Genomic DNA, 20,862 nt, shown 5'->3' with positions numbered 1-20,862 from the left:
TCGAATTCAGCCATTTTCCATTTAGGTTTTCCGTTGCAATAGCCGGCCCGAAATTGTATGTATTTTAAAAAAACTTTGACAGAACGTCAGACGTTGCGTTTGGTGAAAATCGGTTGTGTGCTCTTTGAGTTTGTTTGAAAATACGGTACAGTACTTCGCAACTGGAATGAGTTGGACGCTTGTTGGACGTGGGAGGAGCTTGTGCTGTTTCTGATGACGTCACGAGCTCCCTCACTCCCTCCGTTCTCCAACTCCGCCCCCAACGACACATCCAACAAACGCCTCCAAGCCGAAAACAACTCATCGCTCTCGCTGTAAACTGTCGGGCACCGCACGGCAGACATGGCGGCGGCTCCGCTAGCCCACTTCGACGAGGACTGGCAGGACTTCAACGAGTTCAAGGAGGCGTCCGCGCAGCTGGACCAGCTCAACTCCAACGTGGCGGTCGACGGCGGCGGCGGTTTGGCGGCGGGGGGCCTGGAAGATCTGTCCGACCTGGACAACAGTTTTTCCGGGGAGATTTGCAGCTTCCAGTCCATGGAAGACCTGGTCCACGACTTCGACGAAAAGCTGACTGTGTGCTTCCGCAACTACAACACCACCACGGAGCACATAGCCCCCATTAAGCCCATCACGGAGGAGACTTACCTGAAAGACGATGAGTGAGTGCCCGTCTTTTTAAATTAAGTGCTCCGTAGCCACGTTAGCTTCACCGGTCGAGTGGAGAGTAGCTTCGCCGCAATCCGACTACTTCAAACACAGCGCCGCTCATTTAAAACACGTCTGTTGTTTTGACTACTTGGAAAAAGGTGAGTTATGTTTTTAAAACTCATTGTGCATTTCACATGAGAAACTTGCCCACACCAGGAATACATTTTACAGATTGCCTGCCATAAAAAAAGGCTTTAAAAAGAACTCCACACTTATACTGCAGTTGTGTGCGTCAAGTTCAATAATCAATTGATTTATAGATCTCGTAAAGACGATGTCAGCGGTATAACTGTCATTTTCCTGTGATTAAAATAATGAATCTTGAGGTCAAGATTTTAGGTGTGAGCTGTTGTTAAATCTGATTTTAACTTTCATAACTTACTTAACCTTAATCATAATTTCAAAAGGGTTCTATCAATGGAACGCTTGCTCGTCACAGAAACAGACAATAAGATAAGAAAGCCTTTATTTGTCTCACAATGGAGAACTTCCCAATTCCCACTATATAATACTAGTTACTATTAATTGCAATATTTGATACAGTGGATTACAGTATTATTTTGGGTCATTAGCAGCACTTGGTGGGCTTTGGCACTACCGCCCTTGGGTAGTTTATGTCCTATTTCACTGGCAAAACCTTTTGTGTTAGCCTTGGTTGTCCCACTGTTGTATGGTGTTCCACAGCGTTCAATTCTGGGGCCTCTTCTGTTCTCACTCAGAGGAGATCAAGCCTTTTCCGTTGGTGGTCCCTCTCTTTAGAATGACATCCCACTGAACGTTCGGCAAGCCTCCTTGCAGCTCATTTTTAAAACTCGTCTCAAAACTCATTTTTATCCTTTGGCTTTTGACTAAGCACGGGATTTGATTTTTAGTTTAACTGTTTTTGTTCTTTCTACTGTCTTTAATAATTTATTGTTTTATTGTTCGTTGTTGTATGAATTATTTTTGCTCCATGTACGGCGCTTTGTCTACAGTGGTGGTTGTTTTAAAGACAACAAGTTGAGTTGAGCTATTCTCTCCTTTAAACTGCTCTACTGTGACAATGCCAGATTTAATCGCTTATGTTGCAAGACTTCAGTCAAAAAAGGGAAGTTGATATATTTCTCAAATTGAAGCAATGGTAACGTAACCTACATTTCATTGTAAGTTGGAATGTGTCATCGTACTATTACCACCCTACACTTGCACAGTAAGATATCCTTTATTTGTCCTACACTGGGGAAATTTACATGATGTCCTATGTCATAGGTGTCAAACTCAGGTCCTCGAGGGCCGCTGTCCTGCATGTTTTCCAAGTCTCCCTGTTGCAACACACCTGATTCAAATGAACAGGTTCAATGTCAGGCTTCTGCAGAGCTTGCTGATGATCTGATCATTTGAATCAGGTGTGTTGCAACAGGGAGACTTGGAAAACATGCAGGACAGCGGCCCTCCAGGACCTGAGTTTGACACCTACAGTGTATGTCCTATGTAATGAAGTCCTAATGACTGTACTGTTGATATTTATGTTAAAAACACTTGCCCCCCCCCCCCCACCCCCCCAGATACTGGTGGTGCGTTGCAAGATTCCATGGTCGGCCCACAGAATTTTACATTACACTGTACTCTAAATCATTGTTAATTACTTGCATTTACAGTCAAAAACTGGTGGTGTTCCACAAGGCTCTCTACAAGGTCCACATATTTTAAGTTATATTGTCAATCAATCCATTCATTTTCTAATCCGCTTATCCTCATAAGTGGCGCAGGCGTGCTGAAGCCTATCCCAGCTGACTTTGGGCATAGGCGGGGTACACCCCAAACTGGTTGCCAGCCAATCGCAGGGCACACATAGACGAAACAACCATGAGCGCCCACATTCACACCTATGGACAATTTCGAGTGTTCCATTAGCCTGCCATGCATGTTTTTTGAATGTGGGAGGAATCCGGAGTACCTGGAGAAATGGGGACTAAATGCAAACTCCACACAGGATGGCCGGAATCGAACCCTGCACCTCTGCACTGTGAGGCCGACATGCTAACCAGTTGCCCACTTTATATTGTACTTCACCTAAATATCACAATTACTTGCCTTTACAGTCAAAATATCACAATTATTTGTGTATGCAGTAGAAAGCTGGTGGTGTTGCACAAGACTCGCTGCTCAGTCCAAATGTGAGCTTACTCACAGTATGTTTACAGCTACATATTTCAAATGTTGAATCTAAAGCAAGTTTGCGTTGATTCATCCATTGAATAGCATTTCGAGAGGTGGGGAAAAAAGCAAGTGGAATACTGTAATTGGACAGCGGCCCCCAAGTAACCCGGAGAACCTTTTCCGCATGAATGCACTTTGGCAGGAGGGAACGTGCTCGGTCACTTAACCAGTTCACCAACAAACTCAGACAAATAAGGAAAATGTGTGAACGGAAGACAGTGTGGAAAGCTAGATGAGTATGCTAAAGGACCGAATATTGCTGCCTTGCCATGTAGAGCTGCTATGTTGTTTTTTTTAATGCAATGAGAGCAAAACTAATTGTGTGGGGGTTTTTTTGGCAGGCGGCTACCGCTCAAGGCATTGTAAAATACGACTTTGCCCTACATAGAACAGCAGCAGCACTACCACCACCCTCTTCTGTCCCCCCGCTGCGCACAACACCTCAGGCAGAAACATGGCCGTTACGTAAACAAGCGCTGTGTGGTAGCGAGCGGCGACGCAAACGATGATGCGTGGCCTTGCAGCATCCTCACGTGGATGTCATCGCGTCGACTTACAGAACTTTCACCAAAAAACGAACTGGACTGAATTCATTTTGTTTAGCCGTTGCGTGTGAATACTGAAGAAATATACTGTTGAATGGTTGGAATGTAGAACTTGTTAGAGTTGTGGAAGCAAATATGTTCAAGAAAATATGTACAAAGAGCAGAACCTTGTTGCAAAGAAACATTAGCAGGCTCCAACATCTCGTGCCTGATCAACATTGAGGAGGTGTGTGTCGTGTGTCCATCCTTGCAGGGTGTGGAACGCTTTGACGGACAACTACGGCAACGTGATGCCGGTGGACTGGAAGACGTCGCGCACACGCTTGCTTCACCTGCCCACCCTCAACCTCAACGAGCGCCAGGTAGCCGCACTCACCCATGCCATCTACTGTCTGTGTACTCGCTATACATATCCAAAGTACAAATCACACACACGCATATACTGGCTCGCTGTAAGTACCGGTGTAAATAAAGCAAGTGGTCCTCCATGGGCAGATGTTTGACAGCCAGTCGTTGGATCTGTCGGACGATGAGGAGCTGAGGGAGCAGATGGACATGCACTCCATCATCGTCTCCTGCATCAACGACGAGCCGCTCTTCACCGCCGAACAGGTGACATCCCACACCACCTCAAAATACATCCAGAATTGCTTCATAGCAGGGCTTATATTTGCATGCTGAACCCAACCGCATTTCTGTTTTTGCTTCTCAATTCAAGCAATTTGTATTTTGCACTTAATCATGATTTAAAATGTATTTGTCTTAAATTGATTGTTAAAAATATTATAAAACGTAAAGTACTGTAAATTTTAGCATATTTCAAAATGTATACAAAAGTTTTTATTTGAATGTTTTAATTTATTCACATTTTTATTTTAAAAAAAAATTGTAATTGCAATACAAACATTCATTCTTATTTTCCATTTTTTTGTTTATTTTTAATTTACTCCGAAATGTAGTTTTTTAAAAAACATTTATTCTAATATGTAGCATTTTTAATAATTTAAATATGTATTAAAAATGTAATACAAATATGTATTTTAAATTTGTTGTTTTTTTGTGTATTGTATATTTGTGTTACTTTTTTTTCAGAGTGAACGATTTTAATTTGAAATGTATTCGATCTTTTTTGATGTTTAATTTCCTCCCAATATTCTCTTTAGAAACGTATGTTCTCAATTTGAATATCTCACTTGAAACCGTGGTTGATTGGTTAGCAAGTCGGCCTCACAGTGCAGAGGTGCAAGTTCGATTCCGGCTCCAGCCTCCCTGTGTGGCGTTTGCATGTTCTCCCTATGCCTGCGTAGGTTTACTCTGGGTACTCCGGTTTCCTCCCACATTCCAAAAACATGCATGGCATGTAAATGGAACACTCGAAATTGCCCCGAGGTGTGAGTGTGGGTGCGGATGGTTTGTTTGGGATAGGCTCCAGCATGCCGTGACTCTCGTGAGGATAAAGCGGAGTAGAAAATGAATGGATGGACTTGTCAAAGCACCAGCCTCATTTTTCAAGTGCGCATCTTCCGCTTTTGGTCACCAGGTGATCGAGGAGATCGAAGAGATGATGCAAGAGTCTCCGGACCCGTACGACGACGAGAGCCCTTCCCAGTCCGACCTGTCCATGCTCTCCCAGGACCTTCACGGCCTGAAACGCTCTGGCTCTGATACCAGCTACAGGGACCGTACGTTTCAAGTTCTCTTAAAACAAAAAAAAAAACGGGGGCGGAGGGCTGGCACGTGCGCTGTCTTTGCAGCTCAGCTGCGTCCTCCAGCTGGGCCTAATGAGGTGTGAGAGGTCATTCCAAGACACATCGACACACGCACCCACGTGTCGAACCTTCTTACGTAATCCGTGCTAAATGCAACCAGACAACGCGTTATGTAATGTATCACATACATTTTATTGAAGAAGCACACTTTCCACACTGATGAGCACTTGCACACTCATCGGACGGCATTTTGCTTTCATGTTGTTGTTTTCCTCCACTGAACACGTTCACCGTTGTCGTGAGATTCAAATTTATATGCTGATGTAAAATGTTGAGGTACCATCAACATATGACAGCAAATACTTTTTCATGTTTTTCCGCTCAAGTTCACAAATATGTGGCGAGACTTTAGGCCGGCCCGGGTTTGCTCTCACGGTGTGCGTTGGCTTGCGCGTTCAGGTTTGCGCCGGCTGTCCATGTCGGAGCTGAACGAGACGCTGGAGGAGGTGGAGACGGCCATCCGCGGCTACAGCGAGGAGCTCATCCAGGCGCTGGCCCTGCGGGACGAGCTGGAGTATGAGAAGGAGGTGACTCACGTGCCTGCGCAGCAGCCAGGAAACTCCCTCCTTTGGTCCATCTGCTCACACTTAATTTCGGACGCGTTTTCTTTCCCCCCCCCCCCCAAGGAGTTTTCTTGAGAATATGTTCTGTGCGTCCCCACTAGTCTAAACACGGCATTCTGAGAATAATTTTTTTTGTGGAATACGAAATAAGCAGCAAAATGTAGTAGCCATTTTTAGCTATTTCAGAAGCCGGCCATTTTGTACACTTAGTTGACACATCCCCATGAAATGCGATTGCTTCCTCAAGACGCGGTCACGACTGAATCAAATTGATTTTCCCCGATAAGTGTACTTATCGTTTTGTGCGATTGCGGCGGCAGGTGAAGAACAGCTTCATCTCGCTGCTCATCGACGTGCAGAACAGGCAGAAGGAGCACCGTGAGCTGCTGCGCAAGAAGAAGAAGATCCGAGGCGCAGCCGTGACCGCGTTCAACGGCCAGCGGACCGCCAGCACGCACGTCCCGGGCACGGTGAGTCGCCGCCGCCGCAGACGAGACACGTTAAGAGCCCAGCGGTGGGAGAGGTGTGACCGGGACTTGGACGTGGCCGATCGGCGTCTCTCCTCATCTCTGTTTCCTCTTGCTTCCTTCCTTCAACTCCTTGTAGCGCCTCACTCTGGAGGGACTCTCCAATGTCATACAAAATGGCTTCCGTCAAACTTTTGGTACCACAGGAGGGGACAAACAGGTGCCCTCCCGTCTTTTTTTTTTTCTCTTCCTGATTTTATTTTTTATTTTTTCTCCCCAGCATGCTTCATCTTTCGACAGAAACAGTTGGCCTGTGCTGTTTTTAATTTTTTATATTTTTACGTTGCTGCTTCCAACTTTTGTGTTTCGAGCCTCAACGGCGCCTCATCACGTTCCAGGCACATCAACTGTGTTTGGAATCATTCTTACTTTCCGATGTCGGCACAACCGTACCTTGACTTCCGAGCAAGTTTATTTTCGTAAGCGAAAACTAACAGAATAAATCAAAACTAAAATTGAAAAAACCTTTTTGTGAACAAAATAAAAACAAAAATCTGAAAGAAATGTATACACTCTACAGAAAGAAAGTACATTACACAACCGGGTTTAGTATTTCTCACCGAGAATTCAAGCCACAAATCCAGTTTAGAAGTTGGCAACTTGGCAAACAAGACCATCTTGCTTTATTTGATTTGGTTGCATGTATCCAACTAGAAATGTATCACAAACTGCACTTATTGCAATTCAAAGTCTGTGAACTGTTCACTGGTCCAAAATGTTTTGGAATATTTTTGTTGAATTTTTACTACGCAGCGCTTGCAGTGGTGAACATTGGCCTGGTTTAACCAAAAGCACAGATTTATTGTTCGAATTGTGATCATCTCCTCATATAAGCATGCGCTGTCCCCAAACCCATAGCAGCACTGCCATCTACTGGCATCTGTTAGTCATTACAGTGCTTTACCAACTTGCTCTTCATGGACAGACTCGGAGTAGGGGATGACCAATCATCGTTGACGACAGTATGCCCAGCTTGCTGAGTCTATTTAGTGGATACTAAGGATTGATTCCGAACACAGCAATTTTCTGGAAAAAGGCCCGTGGGAGTCATTGGCCCGCTTTATGTTTGCATCAAAGCATTTCTTTGTCGATGTGTAAAATACATTTGGTTCTTTCTGCTCCAGTACCTGACCACAGTGATCCCCTATGAGAAGAAAATGGGCTCCCCTGCCGTCGAAGACCTCCAGATCCTGACAAAGAGTGAGTGCGTCTGTCCGCCCAGCCTATTTGCACATCTTTCCACCTCTTTTGCCCACCTCATTTTTGTTCATCCGCGCAACTCTTTGTGCCTCAGTCCTTCACGCAATGAGAGACGACAGCGAGAAGGTTCCTGCTCTGCTCACAGGTTACATCCTTAAAGGTACGCACACGCACACCCACTTGAAGCTGTTTCTTTCTTTCTGGTTCTCTAAAAGGGATTTTCCACCCACTAGCCACAACATTAGCTACATCCGAAAGACATCCAAAGCTAGAGCTGAATTTAAAAAAAAAAAAATCCTTTCCAAATATAAATAAGACCATTTAAGAGAATGTGCAGATCTCGACTAAGGTAAACATTGTGTAATCGTGGTGAAATCTTCACTCAGCGATTCGTTGAATGCTAATCAGGAGGAAAAAGAGAGCAGAAACCTCCATCAGGAAAAGTTGAGGTGAAGTTGTAATTCTTCGTTGCCATCAAAAAAATTTCTAACCCAGTCTTGTAGATGGCATTGTTGAGCATAAAAATAAAAAGAAAATTGACAAGTGAATCTACTGCTTTTGCACAGATTACAAAATTGTGTGGAATTGTCTTGAGTGAGATATTGTTCGATAGGTTGTGCGGGTCCACCTAATTCTGAAAGCACTTTTTCCTTTTGTAAAATTTGGCGCGCTCCATTTTTTGCCAGTTTCAAGTGCATTTGGTACGACATTTTCAGTCCCCGAAAAAGAAAACCATTCCAAATCCTTTTTGAAGTTCCGACATTGCAAGCCAATGGAAGTGTGCGGCTCTCGAGCCTGCTCTTGGTTGATGTAATCATGAGAGCGAGTGGAAGGGAGGGTTTGTCGGTGCGCTTGCCCCACTTTGACTGTACCTTCCTTCCTTGTGTCTCGCCTGTGCCGCTGCTTTGCGCTTTGGCCAGCTCTGGTATGAGAGCGGTTGGACGCTGAGGTTTGTAAAGGACGCTGACTCTTCACCTCCCACTCCTCTCTTTCTCTCTCAACTTGGGCTGGGCGAAAATAAAATCTCTGCATTTTTAATCGACAAAAATGAGTCTGCTTACACGGAGAACTTCTGATATCGGAGATTTACTGAAGAGAGGCGGACATTTTGAGGATTTGGGCAGTTAAATAGGGTCAAAATGATGAATCAATTGTCCAAATATTTTTTTTTAGTAGTAGTGAATTTATATGAATCAATTGTTCAAATATCCTTTTTAGTAGTAAGTCAATTTGTTATTGATTAATTTTTGCCTATTTTTGATTTTATTCTGAAATATTAGTTTTTAAGTGTACTTGTGTAGGATTTTTTTTCTAATTGAATACACCACATAGCTACACAAGTACACTTCAAAACTAATATTTCAGAATAAAATCAAAAATAGGCAAAAATTAATCAATTAATGTGGTGTATTCAATTAGAAAAAAATCCCCAAACGTTTCAATGTAATTAATTTAAGAGCTGTAATTTTAATACCGCAAAACAATATTTTTGCTGACGATAATCAAAGCGTTAGAGTCCGATCCCGGCCCATGACAGTATCCAACGCGTCGCTAATGACAGCTTTTGCTCAATATATAGTAAATAGGCACGTTTTCTTTTAGGTCAATGTGATGGACTCGTCAATTGCTTGCCACCCGACTCCTTTTTTTGGTCAGACAATGTGAGAATAATTCCACTCATGTTGTTGCGATTCAGTGTCAACTCATTTCAACTAAGGGAGCCGCTAAACCTATCCCCCCCCCCCCCCCCCCAATCATCCCGAGCAACTAAAAATAGTTGTTAAAAAAATTGCTAAATCGCCCAGCCCTTGCTCTCAAGTTTGTCTGCTTAGTTGCATTTTGTCCCCTTCCATTTCCTTCCCCACACCGGAAATACCGGCGTAACACGGCCCCTTTAGCAGCTAGTAGCCAGTACCACCTCACCTGTAGTCTTCCTCTTCTCATCTCACGCTTGTCAAATCTTTGTGGCAACGCCCCACCAAATTCAACATTTCAACCCTCTTGTGCTGTGTTTGCAGTTCTCTGTCCCACGTAAAAAAAAAAAAAAAAAAAGTGTCCAGAACCTCCCTGGAGCGACGCCACAAAGAACCTTCTGGAACGTTGGATCTTTTAAACAAAAACTTTCTTACCGTATCATGATTTTACCTGGATATCGAGTTGGACAATCCCGATTCTCCGTGGATGTTAACCAGTATTACTCATCGCCCCCAAGTGACTCCTTGTTTTTAATGTTCTTCAAATGAAACGCAGTCTGGGCTTCTTTTTTTTTTTTTGCGTCCAGTAGAGATTTCAGGTGGCACCAAACTGACGGTGTCAAACCACTGGCTGAATGTTGAAAGAATATTTTTTGTCTATAATGCACGAAAGAGGAATAAGAAAGGAAAGCCAGACGAACATGTACGACCCACTTGAGTGGGTGCCCACCGACTCCCTCGTACCTTCCACATCACTTATATGCTAGCTAGCAAGCAAACGCAGTGGCTCGGCAGAGCCGTTAAGTTTCGGTGTTTAGTTATTTCCACACTTTAGGTAGTATGTGGTCGCACTTTTTGTCTATGATGTGATCTACTCACGTTGCGTATTTGTTGATTAGCGCAAGAAAAGCTTTTAGCTAGTTAGCATGTTAGTATGTGATCTTTGTATGCTGCCGTAGCCAAAATTTTGGCACTTTGACCATCGTTGTCAGAGCTCACCTCCGAGCTTTTTTTTTTTCACCGAGCAATTGAACATATCACAAGGGGCCCGTGGTTTATGGCAATATTTAACTCATTCACTCCCAAAGACGTTTTTAAACGTCTTTTCAGACTTGGTCCAGAATTGGCTGGTACTGAATGAGTTAATGAGTTTGTGCGGTGGCTAAGATTGCATGGTCAAGCAGCACAAAACAGCATTCATTCTTCATATGTAAGAGTTTTTATTTGATTGTTTTGTATTGTTGGCCTTTAAATGTTTTTCAAAAATATACATACCGATAATTTCTTGAGGCGACGTCACCGATACAGATTTTTACGGTACCATGCTCACTACCCAAGTTCAGTTAGGCTATATTCTACTTTTTGGTACAAAACAGTTGCATTTGATCTTTTGCAAACTGTTTATACTTAAAAAAAAAATCGAACCTAAATAAATGTTTTTCTTCAAAGCCTGGATAAAAATGTTTGGGCAATGCAGGGCATTCTGTGTAAAAACTGTCTGTAAAAAAAACTGTAAAAACAAATCACGTGTTTCACTGTGGTGACCCTTGATTGGACAAGGCAAAACTATGTGCAACACATTTAAATTAGAGTCAAGATTTAATTGTAGGGATATTAAATACTTTAAAAAATATTTTGCGGAATAAAAGCTGTTTTTGATGATTACTTGGCCTTTACCTCAGTACTGTATTTTAATGCTGGTCATGATGGAGGTACTTTTTTTTTAAAGGCGCTGTTGTGTTTAAAAAGTTTCAGTCATACTGCGAGTTTTGTAGGAGAAACACTAAAATCTCTGAACTTGATAGCGAGCCTTGCGGAACACCACTAATTTCGGTCTAACTACAGCTGTGATTTACGTTCAGTACAGTATTATGTTAACAATTGTACGTAACTTGCAATGTGCTGTAATCGGTCACAAATGAAAAACACTTTTGCCAGGCCATGAATTTAAAACAAACAAAAAAACACCGGTCAGTACAGCACTAACCGCATGCTTTCTTTTGATGTGTGACCATTTACTCTTACGCCCTTCATAAATGCAAAACGTTGGATAATGGGATTTTCATAAATTAGGGATTTTTTTTTTTACATAGTGGGGAACTCGAAGGCACTCAGGTACGACCGTTAGCATCTTCAGTCGTATTACATTTGTTAGTAAAATTTTATAAAGTCCTCGAGCGTATCTCCATCTAGTCGACTTTATGTTCAGATTTCCGAAGAATTGAGGAAGAAAAAAAAGGAGGCGCCTCATGACGTTTAGGTGTGTGCGCTTCAACGTTTTTATCGGGAATGAAAAAGACAAAGTGCTTGCTTGAATGGTATTTTGTGTAAACTCTGACGTGCCGCCTGCACACTTTTCTGCCGCACGTTGCGTGTCTTTTCATTCGATTCGATTTCTTGGACTGTTCTCGTAGCCGTCTGAAATTTTCAGTCTTATTTGCCGACTGACACGTGAAATCCAAATCAGGTCCATTTTAGATAATGAAAATAGTTTTGATGTAATCTGGTAAGAAAAGATTTTAGTTTTCTAATGAAGCCTCAATCTTTGGTCTCAAGTACAATTTTACAGATTTATATTTTATATGCAAAGACCAGCAACAGTCAGACTTTGTAAAAAAAAAAAAAGATTTCTACATTAATTTGACTGCTTTTTAATCGTTTTTAATGCATAGGATTCCACCCCTGTTTGGGTATGTTGGTTTACTGTTTTACGTGGTACTGCAGTATATTAATTTATTGTGTTACTGTTTTGTTTTTTTGTGACCATGTATTGACTGTAATTTGGCAGCATTGCACCTCATTTCAAATAAATGACTATTTGAAGAACGATCCACACTTTTTATCCATCCTCTCATTGCTCTAAATTAATAATAATAATAATAATAATACATTTTATTTGTGGGCGCCTTTCTAGAAACTCAAGGACACCTTACAACAAGCAGTTAAAATCACAAACACAATGTTAAAAACAGCATCAAATAAAATAAGAAAAAATACAACAAAAAAATAATAAAAAATAATACACATTGATTCAAATTGTTGCTTTTAATTCATCTGTTCTTTAAACTCATGCAAGTCTACTGCTACTGAAAAGAGAAAATGGATACGCAAGGCCTTTTCCATACACGGCACTCGGGGTCACATAGAATGTCCTTGCACCTGTGAGCAAAATTGCAATGAAGGTTTTTCAACCCTGTAAAAAGAATAATTGAATTTAAGAATTGCCAAAAACGAGTTCAATTGTGAAATAAGTCATGCTTTGGCAGCCTCTTTGTTCTGATGTTAAAGTGAGAGGCGAGGAGCTTCTATTATCACGGACAAAGCCCTGTCCAGTACAAATTTGGTACTTTTTTTGCACGGGGGGGGGGGGGGGGTGTCCATCCGTGCTACTGTTGGTACTTGCCTGCAGCGTTTCGTCTTGGATGCCGCTCACAAGTTGGTGTCTGTGAACATGGTGTGCTCTTTCCTAACGGTGCTGAAGCCTTTGACGCTGTCCACAAACTCCTCGTCGTCCATAAACTGTTGATGGAAGAGGAAAGCCATTCAAAGCCGGCTTGTCCTTTGAGCCATTTTTGAAAAATTAGCCATGATAATCCACTTTGGGCAATGGTCTCCCATTTCCACACGTTCTTTGGATGTGCAGGCCGCCGGTGATAGTGCACCAAATCATCATGCGATCGTTTCAAGATGACCCCCTTATAGTGTCTAATGTTTAAAAAAAAAAAAAGTCAAGTATAAACCATGAAATTCAAGCCAACGTCGAGTCTTTCTTTCCAGACGTGTTTGACAAGCAAGTCCCAAGTCAAAAATTCAGGTGACTCGAGCCAGAGTCATGCGTCGAGTGCCCCACTTCTGCTCGTAAGACAACGCAGAGCACGTTGGGAGCGTAATGGCACACAGACCTAAAAGCAGAATTCAAGTCCTAAACGCTCAGAAGTTTGAGGGCTGGCTCACCATTCCACTGTCATGCCCCCACGCCTCCGCCGACGTCTTCGTGTCCATCACATGACTGATGCTGCGCCTCAACGCAGTCCCGCCCCCTCCTCCCCCTCCTCCTTCACCCTGGGCACTCGCGCCCTCGCATTTGGCCTCCAGCGCCTCCTGGTGGCCAGGAAGACGGAAGTCAGACGGCGACACAGGCGCATCGGGGCGAATGGGGCGTTACCTCCATCTTGATGGTGAAGGACTTCAGTGTCACACTGCTGGCCACACCCGCCGTGTCGAACTGAAACCAGCACAAAATGAGGCTTTTGGCTCCGTTAAAACTTGCAGCAGAGAGAATATAATCTACCGTTAATCATAGAGTAATTATGAATATCGTATGCTGTGTTTGTATGTAAAACAGGTTGGTTTGAAGGTTGGCAATTACGGGAATATAATTTCAAACTAATACTGGTTCACAGAATGTGTGTTATTTTTTTTTTTTTAAGCGTCATCACGTTTTACTTCTGTTTTTTTCAGTTTTACTCTTCAATTGAGTGAGTGTTCATCTTCTCGTGCAGGGGTGTCAAACTCATTTTAGTCACGGGCCAATTTGGAGTTACGACTTGCCTCGGAGGTCTGACAGTGAAACCACAAAATAATTTGTACACTAGATTAACAGATTACTAGTTTTGAAATCAGCCAAGGCAATTATAATAGTTTGTTCAATTATTGTAAACTGTGTAACAACATTTTTGCAAAATCTCAACGTTATTTATTACACATGACAATATGAAATTCCGAGACACATTTTAGCAAGTTGACACACATGATTTGCTTTTGCGGGCCACATAAAAATGACCTAGCGGGCCGGATCTGGCCCCCGGGCCTTGAGTTTGACACCTGTGTTCTCGTGGCTTTTGTAGTTCTTCTACTGTGGAAACAATTTGGTGGCTCTTCTCACCAAAACGGAGTTGTTGGCTGGATAAACGGCCATGGGGCTTCGCTTGTGCATGGCCACCAGTGGGGGTCTCTCTCTGGTCAATGGGGCCTTCTTCAGCACCTGCAACACGGTTTTGATTGGCTGTCATGGAGTGTGCCTATTGAAGCGATTGGCGGGCGTGGTCACCTGACCTTGTGGAGGGCCACGCCCAGCGCGATGGCCATCAGCAACAGGGCGACGGCCGCCATCGCTGCCATGAACCACAGCTCCTGGAAAACTGGACGCTGGCCCGCCTCGGCCCACTCGCCTCCCATTGGTCCTGCTGGAGGGGCGGGGCTTGCTGCATGACGCATTTGTGGCAAAGGCAGTCATTCACGAATTTAAGTCCCCAAAACATGTTTGTCCCTATACAGTGATAAATACTCATGTATCAACGCCTACATTTTCTTTATGAGGTTTCCCGTGTTTTTGTCCCCACAAACACGACCCATAAAGTGTCCAATCATGTTTGTCCACACACAGTGAGGAATATCAGCTTGTGTACATGAACATTTCTCTTATTGAAAATTCTGTTCCAAGTGTTGTCGTCTATGTACGAGGAAAGGAACATCAGAGCAACTCACCGGTGTCGCGATCCGTGTTGGGGTATTTGTCGGAGGTCTCGCGCAAGTCATCAGAATGCCGAAGACCAGCTGGCCCTCTGGGATGTTTACTGTTGCTCCTTTGAGCTGTCACACATGATGACAGACTGTCTCATGTTAGTGTGTGTGCGCGTGCGTGTGGTCTGACCTCCCATCAGCCTTTGCTTCAGTGTCTCCATAGTAACAAACTGGTGTCATTTTACCTGAGGAGAACATAATCTACCAATACCAAACTCACCGCCTTCAGAACCTGCTCACGCACCCTGCCGCGCGTGTGTGTGTGTGTGTGCGCGCGCGTGCCTGTGTGCGCGGGCGCGCGCCTTCCTCCATTCCATAAAATAATGTAACATGCATACCAAAAAATAAATAATAAAAGTTCAAGACGTGTTGCGTTTCAAACTCGGGACTCTCTCTCACACACACACACAATTACGTGATACTTCAGCCTTGCGTTGCTGAGTTATCGCGAGACCTGTGCCAAGGGTTTCATTTCTGGTATCGCGCGGCTGGCAAGCCGTGGCGCGGGCATTATGGCCGACTTTTCGGAGAGGTCAGTGCAGGTGGCTGTCGTCGTGTCCTTCCTGGCGGGTTTTGCAGCCGGCTGGCAGGCCAACAGAATGCGGAGGAAGTTTCTGGACTGGCGGAAGAAGAGGCTGCAAGACAAACTGAGTGAGACGCAGAAGAAAATCGACTTGGCCTGAACCACGGGTTCGTCATCAAGGAACCGGGCACAATACTCGGTACACAAGCCCGCTTGAAAAGAATAAGTAGAAACCTTAAGAGAGACGATATGCTTCTTATTGATCTTGCATTACGTGAAGGAATCTGTCGAAAGTTATCTTTGTAAAGTCAATACTGCCCTCCGCTGGCCGAATATTGAATGACACCTTGTAAAATGTGTTCCCGTCTTCCTATATTTAAATTAATGATCCACCAGAGTGATGAATTTTAAGGGTCAGTCTGTGCTCTGCTGGGTCATTTTATTTTTGTCTGTCATGTATTTTGTTATTTAACATTTCAATCACATTTTACGAGTATACAAACGCGGTCTTGGTCGTTGGACACACACACACAAATCACACGAAGAGAGCATTTCACCCTCCCATTCATCATTTAATTTTTTTTCCCAGAATATTCAAGTGTCATTTACAGGAAAAATTATGATTATCTCATTTTGATCGTGTCTCGAATGTTGTCCCATGTTAATGACTAGGAATTTTACACCCCAAAGTACCTTCAACTGTATGAGGGGCATGAATTTGCCCATGCAGATCAAGTGAAGATCCACATTATTTTTCAGGTGTAAGACCGTGCGCTGCTCTCAGAGGATGGCTGCCAGATTTTCTACGTTGGCCACCGGACGAGGAAGAAAAACAGGAATGTCCGTCTGTCAATCCTGGATTCTTGACTAGTGTCCAAACTGCAAAACATGCAGAACACGAATGTATCTTGTCTCATTTTTGTTGGTGAAATAAATGAAATGTGTTTTCCAAGATTCACAGCAATTAATATGAATAACAATGCTGAGGGATGTGTAAATATTACACATTCCTTTTTTGCCATGTATAGTAAGTTACCATGTATAGTAAGGCATTTTTAGCCGCAAAAGAACGACCATGTATAGTAAGACATTTTTAGCTGCAATAAAACGACCATGTATAGTAAAGACTTTTTAGCCCCATGAAAACGACCATTTATAGAAAGGCATTTTTAGCCGCAAAAAAACGACCATGTATAGTAAGGCATTTTTAGCCGCAAAAGAACGACCATGTATAGTAAGACATTTTTAGCTGCAATAAAACGACCATGTATAGTAAAGACTTTTTAGCCCCATGAAAACGACCATTTATAGAAAGGCATTTTTAGCCGCAAAAAAACGACCATGTATAGTAAGGCATTTTTAGCCGCAAAAAAACGACCATGTATAGTAAAACATTTTTAGCCGCAAAAAAACGACCATGTATAGGAAGGCGTTTTAGCCGCAAAAAAACGACCATGAATAATCAGGCGTTTTTAGCCCCAAAAAAACAACCATGTATAGTAAAGACTTTTTAGCCCCACGAAAACGACCATTTATAGTAAGGCATTTTTAGCCGCAAAAAAACGACCATGTATAGTAAAACATTTTTAGCCGCAAAAAAACGACCATGTATAGGAAGGCGTTTTTTGCCGCAAAAAACGACCATGTATAGTAAAGACTTTTTAGCCCAAAAAAACGACCATTTATAGGAAGCCGTTTTTAGCCGCAAAAAAACGACCATGTATAGTAAAGACTTTTTAGCCCCATGAAAACGACCATGTATAGGAAGGCGTTTTTTGCCGCAAAAAACGACCATGTATAATCAGGCGTTTTTAGCCCCAAAAAAACAACCATGTATAGTAAAGACTTTTTAGCCCCACGAAAACGACCATTTATAGTAAGGCATTTTTAGCCGCAAAAAAACGACCATGTATAGTAAAACATTTTTAGCCGCAAAAAAACGACCATGTATAGGAAGGCGTTTTTTGCCGCAAAAAAACAACCATGTATAGTAAAGACTTTTTAGCCCAAAAAAACGACCATTTATAGGAAGCCGTTTTTAGCCGCAAAAAAACGACCATGTATAGTAAAGACTTTTTAGCCCCATGAAAACGACCATGTATAGTAAGGCATTTTTAATCGCAAAAAACGACCATGTATAGAAAGGCATTTTTAGACGCAAAAAAACGACCATGTATAGAAAGGCATTTTTAGTATTCGACTAAAAACGCCTCAGTATATAGTAAGGCGTTTTTGAGCCGAAAAAAACGACATAGTATAGTATGGCGATCTATAGATCTCTCTCTCTCTCTCTCTCTATATATATATATATATATATATACATATATATATTTATATCTATATAGATATATATATCCAGTGGCATTCCGTCAGGGCCAGCAAGGCCTTCTCTGCTGGCCTAAACATTCTCAGAAAAGTAAATTTACATTTCAGTGCCACCTGTTGGTCACAAACTGAAACATGATACGATTGGCTGGCAACTGGTTAAGGGTGTTCCCCGCCTACTGCCCGAAGACAGCTGGGATAGGCTCCAGCACCCTCCGCAACCCTTGTGAGATCAGAAAATGAATGAATGAATATATATATATATATATATATATATATCCATCGATTTTGAGCATGTGTGTGACACATCTACACACCAAAATGTGTGTCAAATGCTCCTGACTGTCACGTAGCGAGGGGGTGGTGGACCCCAAAAAGCAGGCAGGAGGGTGTATTTGAAGAATTGTATTTAAAACAAAGAAAACTAAATCCCAAACACACAAAGTATCAAACAAAAACCATGACTAAAGCTAAAACATAACAATGAACTAAACATGACAGAAACTAAGAGCAAACAGAAGTGATGGGTCCAGCGACACTGATGCGTTAACGCATGCGCCGGGCTCACAGAGCAAACCACGTGTCGGTGCATGTGCTGCTTCATTACGTCACGTGATTGACACGAGAACTGCACCGGCGCAGTTTAGACTGCATCGGCTGCTTGGCACAGTCCAAGCTGCGCCACTTAGTCCAGGGGGCGTCGACTCAGCGCAGGGGGCGTTGACGCAGCAAAAGCCCGCACAGTGTATCCTAAGGAAGTGCGTCTGGCGACACGATGCCGATTGCCGAAACAAGCCAGACCTCACCCTCGCTCGAATAAAAATATATGTTTGGGCAATACGGAAAACACACTGATTATCAGAAAAAAATGTGTCCGTCTGACTTCGAGCGTCATGTCGGCTGTCATATAATAGGCTATTATTATATGAGAAGTGCTTTATGAACGTTTGTACTGTACGTCATACTCCAGTTGATTGAGAGGTCCCGCCTATAAGGGGGAGTTCCAGAAAGTGACTGCGAGTGAGCACACCGCATGTTTGATGACTCTGCCACGTTGCTATTAAAAGTCACATAAAACGTAAACCTTGTCTGCTGACCTTCATTACATCGGCTAGGCTAGTTTAGCTGTTGTCGTAGTTCAAAGCTTAATATGTGGCGTGGGTTGGGTCGGCGCCGCAAGTACGTGCTCGCGCTCACAGCAGAGAGCAGCAGAGTATCGACTGCTGAGACGCGCTTCACTCGTGTGACGTTGCTACAGTACGTGCATATTATGGAGCAGCTTCCGGACAAATAGAAATTGTCCGCCGTGTAGAGCCATTTTGATCTCCTTTTGGAGAATAAGGTATTTAATAAAATCTCCTTGTCTCTCCAAGTGCCTCTCGGATTTTTGACATGTCTTATTCCATTGTGTGTGTGTGTTCTCCACAACAGGGGAAATAGCATGCATTAAACGCAACAGAATGAAATTTAAAACACTGGAGCATCTTATTTTTCTAAATCAAAATTTGTGAAGACAAGGCCCACAAGCATCCTCATTCACATGATTTTCACATTATTGAAACACATGGAATGATACAATATGAATGCATGGATGTGAATGATATTGTCAAGGGTCAATGTCATCTTTACTGTCAAATATGCTTGATGTATGACATGCAACATAGATGAAATTTCTTCCTCTCAATTCTCAGTGCATACATGCATGCAAACATGCTGTGCATTAAACACACACAGCTAAGAAAGGATAGCAGCTATACTGTATAAAAAAGACATGTAATCTGAACAGTATAGACAATATAAACAATATAAACAGCATAAACAATGGCGCTTGTGGCTATTGTGGGTAGAGTGAGGTAGTGCATTGTATACACGTCATCATCAAATCAGTTTGTTCAGTCTGTCAAGTGGGTTGGCTGCAGGGATTTTGAAGGTCCAGCAGGTGGCAGTGGTCAGCGACACAGTATCAGTACAGTATCAACACAGTGTGTCATTGTGTCGACACGCCTCATGGGGCCTCATGGACCCATCACTAGCAAACAGCAACACACATGACAGTAGCAAGAAGCAACAATGACCCAACACTGAGTGTTCGGGCTGGGAGTCCTTTTAAGGCCCTAATTACCTATGACCAACAGGTGTGCAGCTGCCGGGGGAGCCCTACAGTGCCACCTGTTGGTCCCTAAACCGAATCATGACACTGACATGGCATAGCCTACTCTTGAAATTCGGTGTAGGAAATAAAAGAAGAAAAAGAGACCGCAAAGGCATCTTCGGGAGAATTAAAGAGTGTGAAAGTCACGGGAGGCGGCTGAAGTGCGTTTGCTTTCCATTCTGGAAAGACTCTTGTAATCTTGCCTTGGTTCATGCTGGGCCACCACTGTCATCAACGCCATGGCTGCCTGCTGCTGCACTCGAGGGTGTGCGGGTGTGTGCCAAAAATGTGTGTGTCAAAAATGTGTGTGTGTGTGCCAAGTCTATGTTTATCTAGCAACAAGCTGTGCGCAACTTTCAGAGGGGACGAGGATGATGATGCTGACCGCCATCACTCCATCCATCAGATGCTCCTAATTCAACTAATCAGACTAAGCCCAACTGTTCTTGATTGGCTCTCGTGTTACTTTTATTTTTGTTGTCGTGCTGCAAAAAGAAAAAAAACAGCGCAACAACAAAAGATTACTTAACCGTTTCAGGTAAAGCGGTTACTACAGTGGACATCTTATCATGTTACAGGGTGCATGAAAGGTGAGTTAGGAAAATGCGTTGTCATAAAAGGACACGCGCGGACACACCTTTCATCATTTATTTTTATTTTTTAATCAAGTGGATTTTTTTCCTCACGTGTGACACGGTTTAGTGTGGCCGCCTGTTACTAGGCAGAGTTCATAAGGCGCAACAGCCCGAGAGAAAAAGGCAGCTGCACGCGATGCTTCGCAACTGATAAACAAATGTGAGTTTATGCGGCTGCGCCGGTCGACAAAGGCATGTGACGGACAGCAAGGTGGACAGAAAGCGAGCTGCATGAAAGGTAATGGACAGAGTGCTCCCAGCGAGCGCCATAGAGGTCAAAGTTGGGCATCCCTGCCGGCGTCATCATCCCGGCTGAATGGAAGCACTCAAGATGTTGTGGATAAAAGCAGCACATTAAAGCAAACAAGTGACATCCAGCTATATGCGGAGCGCTAAAAGCCGCCGCTCGCACGCTCGCCAAAGCTCTCTCCTGTTTACGCTCGTACGTCTATTCCGGACAATGTGGACACTGAAGGAACTGTGTGCCTGTTTTTTT

At 43.2% G+C, this 20,862-nt stretch overlaps 3 protein-coding genes across 10 annotated transcripts; 2 read left to right on the top strand and 1 right to left on the bottom strand.

Annotated features, from left to right (window-relative positions):
* The first annotated feature begins 264 nt into the window (after positions 1–264).
* Positions 265–12,043, top strand: LOC147187968 (fasciculation and elongation protein zeta-2-like). Of its 5 annotated transcripts, XM_086100168.1 has the most exons (11): positions 265–662; positions 3,709–3,817; positions 3,951–4,067; positions 4,996–5,137; positions 5,624–5,751; positions 6,108–6,257; positions 6,394–6,474; positions 7,439–7,514; positions 7,609–7,674; positions 8,435–8,463; positions 9,533–12,043. In XM_086100168.1, exons 1-10 carry the CDS (start codon positions 343–345, stop codon positions 8,443–8,445), a joined length of 1,200 nt encoding a protein of 399 aa, XP_085956294.1. In that variant the 5' UTR covers positions 265–342; the 3' UTR covers positions 8,446–8,463; positions 9,533–12,043. The 5 variants fall into 5 exon arrangements, 4 of the variants coding, with proteins under 4 accessions (XP_085956294.1, XP_085956293.1, XP_085956290.1 ...); XR_015097644.1 differs by having other exon boundaries at positions 7,609–8,463; XM_086100167.1 differs by lacking the exon at positions 8,435–8,463.
* Positions 12,044–12,234: 191 nt separating this feature from the next.
* On the bottom strand, positions 12,235–15,076 carry LOC147187967 (usherin). 3 transcript variants are annotated; one of them, XM_086100169.1, is made up of 7 exons: positions 14,696–15,076; positions 14,264–14,412; positions 14,094–14,192; positions 13,374–13,433; positions 13,163–13,309; positions 12,612–12,727; positions 12,235–12,401 (listed from the first exon to the last, which is right to left on the bottom strand). In XM_086100169.1, exons 2-6 carry the CDS (start codon positions 14,384–14,386, stop codon positions 12,638–12,640), a joined length of 519 nt encoding a protein of 172 aa, XP_085956295.1. In that variant the 5' UTR covers positions 14,387–14,412; positions 14,696–15,076; the 3' UTR covers positions 12,235–12,401; positions 12,612–12,637. The 3 variants fall into 3 exon arrangements, with proteins under 3 accessions (XP_085956295.1, XP_085956296.1, XP_085956297.1); XM_086100170.1 differs by having other exon boundaries at positions 14,264–14,394; XM_086100171.1 differs by lacking the exons at positions 12,235–12,401; positions 12,612–12,727 and adding an exon at positions 12,747–13,060.
* A 105-nt stretch (positions 15,077–15,181) lies between these two features.
* lnc.lemp (lncRNA encoded micropeptide) lies at positions 15,182–16,208 on the top strand. 2 transcript variants are annotated; one of them, XM_086100173.1, is made up of 2 exons: positions 15,182–15,421; positions 16,014–16,208. In XM_086100173.1, the coding sequence occupies exon 1, from the start codon at positions 15,244–15,246 to the stop codon at positions 15,412–15,414; it is 171 nt and encodes a 56-aa protein (XP_085956299.1). In that variant the 5' UTR covers positions 15,182–15,243; the 3' UTR covers positions 15,415–15,421; positions 16,014–16,208. The 2 variants fall into 2 exon arrangements, with proteins under 2 accessions (XP_085956299.1, XP_085956298.1); XM_086100172.1 differs by having other exon boundaries at positions 15,190–15,453.
* Positions 16,209–20,862: the final 4,654 nt, after the last annotated feature.

This window comes from Hippocampus guttulatus, chromosome 20 (assembly GCF_054856545.1).
Source record: "Hippocampus guttulatus isolate MCC_2025c chromosome 20, RoL_Hgut_1.0, whole genome shotgun sequence".
NCBI lineage: Eukaryota > Metazoa > Chordata > Actinopteri > Syngnathiformes > Syngnathidae > Hippocampus > Hippocampus guttulatus.
Note: the sequence above shows the minus strand (reverse complement) of the source record. Positions and strands in the feature narration are given on the sequence as shown.

Coding starts and splice junctions, on each gene's coding strand:
- LOC147187968 (XM_086100164.1), top strand. CDS start 343: ATGGCGGCGGCTCCGCTAGCCCACTTCGACGAGGACTGGCAGGACTTC. Junction 663..3,708: donor ACTTACCTGAAAGACGATGA/GTGAGTGCCCGT, acceptor CCATCCTTGCAG/GGTGTGGAACGCTTTGACGG. Junction 4,068..4,995: donor CGCTCTTCACCGCCGAACAG/GTGACATCCCAC, acceptor TTTGGTCACCAG/GTGATCGAGGAGATCGAAGA.
- LOC147187967 (XM_086100169.1), bottom strand. CDS start 14,386: ATGGGAGGCGAGTGGGCCGAGGCGGGCCAGCGTCCAGTTTTCCAGGAG. Junction 14,193..14,263: donor TGGGCGTGGCCCTCCACAAG/GTCAGGTGACCA, acceptor ACCGTGTTGCAG/GTGCTGAAGAAGGCCCCATT. Junction 13,310..13,373: donor CCTTCACCATCAAGATGGAG/GTAACGCCCCAT, acceptor CCTGGCCACCAG/GAGGCGCTGGAGGCCAAATG.
- lnc.lemp (XM_086100173.1), top strand. CDS start 15,244: ATGGCCGACTTTTCGGAGAGGTCAGTGCAGGTGGCTGTCGTCGTGTCC.